The 10,720-nt window shown below is 30.0% G+C and overlaps 2 protein-coding genes across 2 annotated transcripts; both read left to right on the forward strand.

Moving 5' to 3' along the window:
* Positions 1-1,125: 1,125 nt before the first annotated feature.
* LOC111028710 (piggyBac transposable element-derived protein 1-like) lies at positions 1,126-2,377 on the forward strand. Its single transcript, XM_022307442.1, has one exon. The coding sequence runs from the start codon at positions 1,232-1,234 to the stop codon at positions 2,375-2,377; it is 1,146 nt and encodes a 381-aa protein (XP_022163134.1). The 5' UTR covers positions 1,126-1,231.
* A 5,584-nt stretch (positions 2,378-7,961) lies between these two features.
* On the forward strand, positions 7,962-9,190 carry LOC111028712. The gene is made up of 7 exons (XM_022307443.1): positions 7,962-8,068; positions 8,132-8,293; positions 8,358-8,450; positions 8,524-8,580; positions 8,665-8,721; positions 8,777-8,842; positions 8,914-9,190. Exons 1-7 carry the CDS (start codon positions 8,004-8,006, stop codon positions 9,188-9,190), a joined length of 777 nt encoding a protein of 258 aa, XP_022163135.1. The 5' UTR covers positions 7,962-8,003.
* The last annotated feature ends 1,530 nt before the right edge of the window (positions 9,191-10,720 follow it).

Raw genomic sequence — 10,720 nt, forward strand, 5'->3', positions numbered from 1 at the left:
ATTAACCTTTAGTGACGCGCGCGGGGTAATTATTTACCCCAGTCTATTTTTAAAATGCTATCAAATATTCGTTGGTTTTTCCACACTCATGCGGGTCATGCTAACTTATAGTCACTATCATAGAATCATAAAAACGTAACAATCTGGATTTAATTACAATCAGTACGTGAGTAATCGTTGACGAAATTGGTTGTGTTTGTAGTTCGGTAAAAATTTACCCCGCGCGCGCTTATTTTTATTAAATTATAGTCGTTTTTTGTAAGTATGGACGAATTAGAACGCCGTCGTATTGCATGCCTATTGGATGACATAAGTGACGAGGAATTGTGGGGTGGTACATCTTCCACTGACGAATGTTCACCCGATGAACATTTTGATGTATTAGAAACTTCGAACACCGAACAATCAGGAGAATCGACCGATGATGAGATTCACAATGATATTCAACAAACACTATCAGCAGATTGCGAATCTTATCATGAATCTGACGATGAAATTCCACTAAGTATGCGTGTAGAGTGTTTTTATGGAAAAGATGGGACAAAATGGAATCGTCGTAAGCCAAATCTGAGAACAAAAAATCAAAGTTACAATAAGATAACTGAAAAACCAGGTGTGACTAATTTGGCAAAAAATGCAAAAACTGAAATTGACGCGTGGTATATTTTTTTTACGGGTCCTATGATTGAACATATAGTGTTCTGTACAAATATATATATCGATAAAATTAAGTCAAATTTTACCAGAGAAAGAGATGCAGCTCATACAACAACACGGGAAATAAAAGGTTTACTTGGTTGCTTGTACATGATTGGTAAATAATAATAATTTATATTATAGTTTTATAGTTATAATAATTATAAATTTGTATACGTTACACATCTTGTAATAAATTATTATATGATACTGCCCTGCTAAGAAAAGTTCCGTAAAAACCAATATATAAGTTTTGAGTAAAATTCATTTTCGTATTTTTCATTTTTTTATACCTATATAATATTATATTATTATTATATAGAATTTTATTGTGTAATTATTTTTGTCAGTCGTCGTCGTTCTTATCGTTGTATTTTGTTATGTTATATTATATACATAATATATAATATATAGGTAGTTGTTTATTTATTTTTTTATCATATTTCTGTTATTAGGTGCAATAAAATGTGGTCATAGAAATGCTCGGGATTTGTGGAAATTAGATGGAGTAGGTGTAGATATTGTATCATGTGTTATGTCAGAAAAACAATTTGAATTTTTATTGCGATATATACGTTTTGATGACATAAGAGGACGTGAAGAAAGAAAAAAGTTTGATAAAATAACCCATGTGCGATGGTTATTTGAAAGTTTTATACTACAGTGTAAACAGTCATATAGTTTATCCGAGTTTGTCACTATAGACGAAAAACTCCAAGCCTTTCGTGGTCGATGTTCTTTTAGGCAGTACATTCCGTCCAAACCTGCTAAATATGGTATAAAAATTTTTGCTATGGTAGATAACATTTCATATTTCACCAGTAATATGGAAATTTATGCCGGAAAACAACCTGATGGTCCATTTAGTATTGATAACAGTCCGAAAAATGTTGTTCATCGTTTGATACAACCTATTAGGAATACAGGAAGAAACGTGACAATCGATAACTGGTTTACTAGTGTTCCGCTCGCAGATGAATTACTGAATCAAAAACTCACCTTACTTGGTACCCTTAGGAAAAATAAAACTCAAATACCACAGGAATTTAAAATCACGAAAAATCGCCCTGTATTTAGTTCTTATTTTGGATTTAGTGGAAAAAAAGTTCTAGTTTCATACAAACCTAAAAATAACAAAATAGTATTACTATTATCCACAATGCACAATGATAATTCAATCGACAGTAGTACAGGAGCGGCAAAAAAACCAAACATGATAACGATGTATAATGCAACGAAAGGCTCTGTGGATACAATGGATAAGAAAACCGAGAATTACACTGTTGCACGGCAGTGTATGCGTTGGCCATTAGTAGTTTTTTATTCAATGCTAAACATCGGTGGACTAAACGCACAAATTATTTTCCAAGAAAATACTTCAATAAGAAAAACAAGACTTGTATTTTTGAAGACATTAGCTCGTCAACTAATGCAAGAACAAATGGAATACCGTTTGACAATGGATTGTTTGCCAAAACAAATAAAATTAAGACTAAATGAATACTGCAACATAACAAGAACTAACGTGGGGGAAATACAACGTGTACGAGCTTCTGGAAGATGTACTTTTTGTGACCGCTCAAAAGATCGTAAGGCTACAAAAGTATGTACTAATTGCGCAAGGCTCATTTGCAGAGACCATATAATAGAGACTTACCCTGACTGCTTTGAGGCTTCATAGTTTTAATAATTTTAAATTTTAAGGAAATAAAAATTATGTATTTGTAAACAAAGATTATTAAATTTTTTTTTTTTTATTAAAATTTGTAAAACACGCATGTAAATTAATTAATATATACTTAATTAATTTAATAAGAAAGTTATTTTATAAATTGTAATTTAAAATCTGCAATAAAAAGTCAATAATAACTGAATAATGTAAAGAAAAAAGTGTTTCTATATTAACGGAAAATAATTACCCCACGCGCGCAACTATATGGTCTGATACCGCGCGCGTCACTAAAGGTTAATATCTATTGAAAATAAAAATGTGATATCGAATCTATTAAAAATCTATTGACCTATCTATTAAAAATTTGTAATGAAAAAATCTTTTATTTCGGGTTTCAATTAAAAAAAAAAAAATTAAACTAACCTGTATTATCGTTTTGAACTTCTTGATTTTCAAATTCGTCCATTGCTGCCATGCAAATCTCGTCCTCTGACATCATGTTCGAGCCACCAGCTGGGACATCAGGGACAAATATTTGAAGGGCAATCTGAATATGTCACTGAGGAGTAGGCCGGGTAATACGAGGTGCGAACTGTATAACACTCTGTCGTACTGATTGAGCATCGATCGATGCAGCCGGTTGGTCGAGCTGCGCATATGGTTGGCGAAGAGCTGGTACGATACCATGAACATTTTTCAAATGTTTGGTGAGACTGATTTTGTAAGAGAATGTCGATGGGCATGAAGTGCACGGAAAACGTACACCTACATGTTTCTTTTGGTGAACAATCAAATTATCTTTAAGTGTGCAAACCGACGGACACTGTTCGCATTTAAACATGTTGTTTAAGAAAAAAATAATAATAATTCCCTGGCGGTTTTTAAAATTTGTCATTTACGAAATTATTCTTGAAGTGAGTAGATACTATAATTTCATTCATATATAATTTCAACGTTTTCTCAACATGTTTGACATTGAAGAGTTTATAGCAGTGATACAAACTAATGAGTGTATCTGGAATAAACGTAGGTACCTACATTGTATAATTTTACATATTAAACGACTAAAATATTTTTTTTATTTATTCAATACCATATTATAATATATGTATTTGAAATATAGAAGAAAGTAGTCATCACAATCTCCAGGCTCTCCATGTAGGATGGACCAACGTGGCTCGAGCTTGTACAGTACATTTCGACGAAATGGACGATAAAAAAAAAAACAGAAAAAAGTATGTAATAAATAATTTATTTTTATTAGTTATTCGAATATGAAGTAATAATTATTTTAGTAAAATAAAAAAAGTATTAATTGACACATATACTAGGGTAGTGATTATTAATTATTCAACACAGGTACGAGAGGTACCTCTATACGTAATAAATATTTTTAATCATTATAATATACTTTATAGATATTAAATTAATGATAAGTACATTTTGTGAAATTATATATTATCTGCCAATTATTGTATTTTGCCAGTCAAGTGCATGGTTCGAGTTATTGACGTACTCTACAAAATACTCTCTGACGTCTTTGGCATTTTTTTGAATGTTCCCTACTTCTCTTCTTTGAACACTCGCCATGCAGGAACTACTCATGGTATCTTCAACACTAAAGCCATCACGGCGACGTACAAAATTGTGTAGCACACAACAAGCTTTTGTTATTATAACTGCAGCATCTGCCTCAACCAAAATATTTGTTTGAAAAACTCGCCATTTTTTAGACATGATGCCAAAGGTACAATCGATGTATTGTATGGCCCTCGATAAACGGTAATTAAAAACTCTCCTTTTGTTGTTTAAGGTTCTACCTGGGAACGGGCGTAATAGGTTCTTGTGAAGAGCAAAAGCTTCATCGGCCACGAGAACAAATGGTTGTGGTGAACCAAGTTCATCGTTCAGTAGACATTGTACAGATGGAAAGTTTAATTTATCGCCATAAAGTTTTTTACCAAACGTTAATGTCTTAAACACATTGCAATCACTTTCTTTACCATATGACCCTGCATCGATGATTCGGAAGCAATAATTGGAGTCACAAATAGCCATTAGAATCAGAGAAAAAAGGGTTTGTAATTATAGTATAACGAACCACTACTTTTTGGGCACTCAATCCGTATATGTTTTCCATCTACCTGTAAAAAATATAACGAGCTATTATATAAAATCGATCTTTCGATTATTACTTAATTGTTTTATAGCTCCTTTCAATATATAGGTAATGTAGATATAAAATAATATTCGAATGTTTGTAAAATTTTAATAACGTAAACTATTTTAATTAAAAAAAAACAAAATAATACTTTCAATTTGACCGTTTTACATTTAAATTGTTTTTCTATATTAAAAATTATACTAAAACTAAAAAGTGTACAAAATAACTTACCGTACCAACAGTATTCGGGAACTGCGTCTTTTCAAAGTAACCTTTAGCCATATTGATCCAGTCATTTGTAGTGGGTTCTGCCATTTCAATCGGTTGTAAAATTTTCCATAAAACTTTGCAAGTTTTTCGGACTATCATGGCTATAGTTGACACGCCAACCAAAAATTCAAAATGTAATGCAGAGAAGTGTTGTCCAGTTGCTAAGTATCTGTTACCAAATTTCAAATCATATAATAGATTATTCCTTATAACATCCTTTTATATTTTTTCCAACAAATAAAAATATTATAAGAAACAATACTGCAGAATATGGTAAAAATTACAATGATAAAGTAAAGTTATAATATTATAGGGCTGGATTCGACAATTTTCGGTTTTAAAGTAAATTTTTTTATTTTGAGTAAGCAAATATATTGTGTGATTTTTTACACGATAAGTAGTCGAATAATGCTTCGATTTACCACTTCAGCATCTTTTCTGATGGGAAAGTGAATCTGGTTTTTTTTAAATTCGAAAATTCACAGAAGTTTTTTAAAGTGTCAGTAAAAACAAACAAAAAAACCAGTTTTTGACAAAATAGATTTAGTTTTTTTTAAGTTACCAAAATTAATAAATGTCACACAAGGGCGTCCGCAAGGAGGGGATTAGGGCCAGTTGCCCCCATGACTTGTATTTGATCAATTATCATAAACATTATTAAAGCTGGGATTTTAATGCCCTAAAAAAAATTCCAAAAATGCATTGAAAATACTGAATAATACACTTAATTATTTTTATTTTTTAATAAATCGATATAAATACCAATACAAATTTGGTATAAATGATAATATACATTTTAGACTATTAAATGATTGTAAAAAAGTTTAGATTTAGTTTGTTAAATTTATATGAATATCGTGCAAAAGCATGTACAAATTTAAAAATAAAATTTCAAACTGCCCCAAAAAATTTTTTCGCTGTGCCAAAAAGTTGAAAATTTAATATTTCAGATTATTTCAATGAAAGTATTCTGTTGTATTTATTGTAAATAATTTTTACCACAAAAAATTGTTTTTTTTTCATTAGTAAAGGAGCTTAAATTGAAATGGAAGAACATACGAGATACCTACCAAAAGAAGTGTATACAAAAATCTGGACAGGCTGCAAAAAATAAAAAACCTTATATTTATGCAAATATTTTACAGTTTTTAAGACCTACGATGGAAAACAGAAGGTAAAAAAAAACATTTATATCTTATCATATACAAGTAATTAACCGTTTGAAAAAAATAAGAAGTATAATATATTAAAACCCCTTACTGCATATTGTACCATATGTGGCACATACTGGTTTTTTATTATTTGTGTCTAAAATAATTGAAATATTCCAAAACTGCATGCATGGCCAGATTCGGCACGAAAAGGCATACAAAAACTATGTAAGGTGCTGCCCTCTAGGATTAAAATTGTGCTGGCTATTACGAATAATATTATGGATATAATAATTATCATATTATCAGCTGTGTTGTTGATTTCAAACAATGGTAAGTCATTTTTAAACGTACGAATTTCGTTCAAAAAAACCTGATCTCATTCAAAATTTTACGCTCTATCCAATCATGGTAAGTACACATTTATACATCAAATATTTGTTTAGATACGATCAAATTTGTGTATGTGCCAAATTTGGGACATCATGCACTTATGATTTCACTTTTGTGTGCTTTATAAATTATGTTATACCTAATATTCGAAATATTCATACAGTTAATTTTTCCATTATAGGTGAAAATTAGTCCGACTTCATTTTATTCAAGTGTGCAAAATATACCTGATAGCAGTTAAGACTCTGAATGGTCTGATGATGAAGATTTATTTACACCTATATCTCAACAAGACAAATGTTTTGTTTCTGACACTGATGAAGATTTTATTGATCCTAATGAAAATTATTTAGTTATTCCTGCATCTGATGAAGAAATTAACTCTGAAGATGAAGATGATATACCTCTTTCCATAAGGTATGATAGATTAATGTCCAAGAGATCATTAAAAAAAAAAAGAAACAAAACCAGTTTGGGTAGAGGAACATCTTATAACATCTCCAGAATCAACAATGATTACTGGTGATATAAATCTGCCAGAAAATATTATGTGCCTTACAGATCCATATCAGTTTTTTAGTTTTTTATATCCACCAACACTTATAAAATATATTACTGATCAAACTAATCTATATGCATCTCAAATTAGTCCTAATAAATTACCAATGATCTGTGTAAAAGAAATAGAACAATTTATTGGTTTATGCTTAAAAATGTCAGTTGTTAAGCTCCCAACTGTACGTCACTATTGGGGAAATTTGGGCATTCCTTCAATATATAATGTAATGTCTGTAAATAGATTTGAAGAAATTAAACGCTTTATTCATTTCAACGATAATAGTCAATTACCAGCAAGAAGTGATTATAATTATGATAAATTATTCAAAGTCAGGCCTTTATGTTCTCAAGTTCAAAATATTATAAGAAGTATACCTAAGGAAGAACATTTAGCAGTAGACGAACACATAATCCCTACCAAGAGTAGAACATCACTCAAACAATATAATCCAAAAAAGCCCCATAAATGGGGTTACAAAGTTTTTGTTTTGAGTGGTAAATCAGGTTTCTGTTATGACTTTGATATTTTTGCTGGGGCTCAAAGTAATGTGGTACCTGAATCATGCCCAAATTTATCTGCTAGTAGTAATGTAGTTATTAGAATGAGTTATTTCATACCAAGGCATTGTAATTATAAAATTTTTTTTGATAATTGGTTCACTTCTATACCTTTATTAGTTTATTTACATAAGGAGGGTATTTTACCTTTAGGTACTGCAAGATTAAATAGACTGACAGGTTAGAAAATGCCAAAAGAAAAAGAACTAAGAAAAAAAGGACGTGGAACTTTTTGTGAGATGGTAACCATAGATAATAAAAGAATGGATAGGACATGCCTATACTCACTCCACAGCGTGCCGCGGTCTTTTTTGGGGAAGAGAGAGAGCTACAAGAGAGACAGACGATAACGTGCCTTTTTCAAGGTTATGTTACAAACATCTTTAAATATTATCTATGGATAAGAGATATCTGCTTATCACTGGATTATATTATTATTAAATATTAATGTAAATTTAATTATTTTAATTTTTAAACTTTTATTTTTTCTTGTGATTTTACGAAAATTAATTATTTAGTCATACATAAGAATAAAAAAAAAATGGTTCATCGATGCGTAATTTGCCACTCCAACTCGACTAAAAATCCAAATCTAAGTTTTCACCGGTAAGTGGAAAAGAAATGTTCATTTTTAAAATAAAGTATCATAACCATTTTAAATCCACTCAGGTTTCCAAAAGATCCTGAAAAACGTGAAGTATGGATAAATAATTTAAATTTAAAAATGCAAATAAAAGATTGGCATCAAATATGCAGCCTACATTTTTCTCCAATGAGCTATGTATTTAGCAATGAGAGAAAAATATTAAAATTTGATGCACTACCAGTATGGTAATTGTCTTAACGATATGCTCCTAAACAAAGTAATCATGTTATATTTTTATATTAATTGTAGTCATGAAGAAAGAGAAACATTGAATAATGCTGCAATACTGCCAGATGAATTAACGCCTGAAGATTTTAGTTTGACTGCGTCTGTTTCACAAAAGTATATTTTTTTCTATTAACTTATCATTAATAATTGTGTTGAGTAATAAGAATTTATTCTTATATACTTTTAGTGTTGAAGAAATACATGTATTATCGCAGACACCACCTACTTTGTCTCTTTCTGAAAAGTATGTACATTTAAAGACTGCTTTATAATAATTTATTGAAATTTAATAGAGTTATAAGAATTAATTCTTTAAAATATTTTTTAGTATTGATGGAATACATGTACTGTCACAAACACCACCTACATTGTCTCACTCTGAAAAGTATGTACATTTAAAGACTGCTTTATAAGAATTAATTCTTTAATATATTTTTTAGTATTGATGGAATACATGTATTGTCGCAGGAACCAATATGTTCACATACTACACCTCATTCTGAAGAGTATGTGTATCATGTACCTATAATCTATATATTATTGTACAACTAAGTTATTAATAAATTATTTTTTCAAGATTCATGATAAAAAGAAAGTTCCACTCTTCTTCAAGAGTTGGGGATTTGGACGAAGATGACTTTATAACACCCAAGAGAAGGAAACGTAATTTGGCAGTAGTTAAAAATTCAATTTTTAATCTTCGTCGTAAAAATAAGTTATTACACCAAAAAAATGTGAGGCTACAAAAAAAATGCAAAAATCTATCCGATATAATTAATCAACTTAAAGAAAAGTGTATGATATCAGATGTTGCAGCTGTAGACTTGGAGGTAATTTTTTTATTATATTCTTAAAATGTTTCATGTTTATTTTATTTGTTTTAGATTTTGTGCCAAGCGATGAATATATGTGTGTTTTTTGGTGTCGTACTAAAAAAAATAATCATGGACACTTGAAATTTATATGTGTTATATATATGTTTATTTTATTATTAAATGTTTTTATGTTTATTTTCTACATATGACTCGTACATACTTATTCGCACATAAGTGGAGGCTGTGCTAACTCAGTATCGAACTGACTGATGGATATTATACCAATTAATTAACATAAATAATATTGGTGTTTAATACATTGTCTACATGGGTAAATGTGTTATATTGTTGAATATATTGTGAATATTGTTTAAATAAATACATTTTTCTAAATATTAAATAAGTAATTTTTATTAGGCGATGAGATCTGACGTCCTTTCTAAATTAGTAAAAGACTCGTTGGCTGGAAAAAAACAACCATTCTGCAAAGAACTGCGTGAATTTGCTGTAACTTTACAGTTTTATTCTCCTAGGGCATATTTATATGTACGGAAAGAATTTGGGAACATTTTACCTCATCCACGCACTTTAAGGCGCTGGTATACAGTTGTAGATGGAAAGCCAGGTTTCACCTCTGAGGCATTTGAAACCATTAAACTTAAAGCTACAAACAAATCTTTGTTTTGTAATTTAGTAGTCGATGAGATGTGTGTTAAACGACAAATTGAAATCGATCCACAACAAAATATTTATGGTCATATCAATATGGGTACAGGAGCAATTTATGACGCAGATGATATACCAATAGCAAAAAATGCATTGGTATTTATGTTAGTTGGAATGAATGATTATTGGAAGTTACCAATAGGTTATTTTTTGATTGATGGTCTGACAGGAGCCGAACGAAGTAATCTTTTAAGTAAAGCAATTGAATTGATAACAGACACTGGAGCTCATCTGTGTTCAATAACTTTTGATGGAGCTACTGTAAATACAAGTATGTGTACAGTATTAGGTGCAAATTTCAATGATGACTCTCCATTTATCCTTAATCCAGCAACAAATGAAAAAATATTTACATTCTATGACGCCGCTCACATGATTAAGTTGGTGAGAAATGCTTTTGGAGACAAAAAAATAATTATTGATGGAAATGGTGATTTAATAAAATGGGACTATATAGTAAAATTATATGAAAAAGAAAAACTAGAAGGATTACGAGCAGCTACAAAATTAACAGCAAGGCATATTTTTTATCATAATGAAAAAATGAATGTAAGGCTTGCAGCACAGGTTTTATCTGATAGTGTGGGAGATGCATTAACATACCTAAGTAATGAGGATCCTGAATTTAAAGGATGTGGTCCAACAGCACAATTCTGTAAAATGATGAACAATGCATTTGATATATTAAATAGCAGACGTTTATATTCAAAAAACCCATATAATAATGCAATTACAAAGAACACATTCACAAAATATCAAGAGTTCATGAATTTATTTTCAGAATATTTACAACAATTAAAGTTCTTAGATGGAACACTAATTATTACATCAAAAAGAAAAACA

This window comes from Myzus persicae, unplaced genomic scaffold (genome assembly GCF_001856785.1).
Source record: "Myzus persicae strain clone G006 unplaced genomic scaffold, MPER_G0061.0, whole genome shotgun sequence".
In the NCBI taxonomy this organism is placed as follows: Eukaryota; Metazoa; Arthropoda; class Insecta; order Hemiptera; family Aphididae; genus Myzus; species Myzus persicae.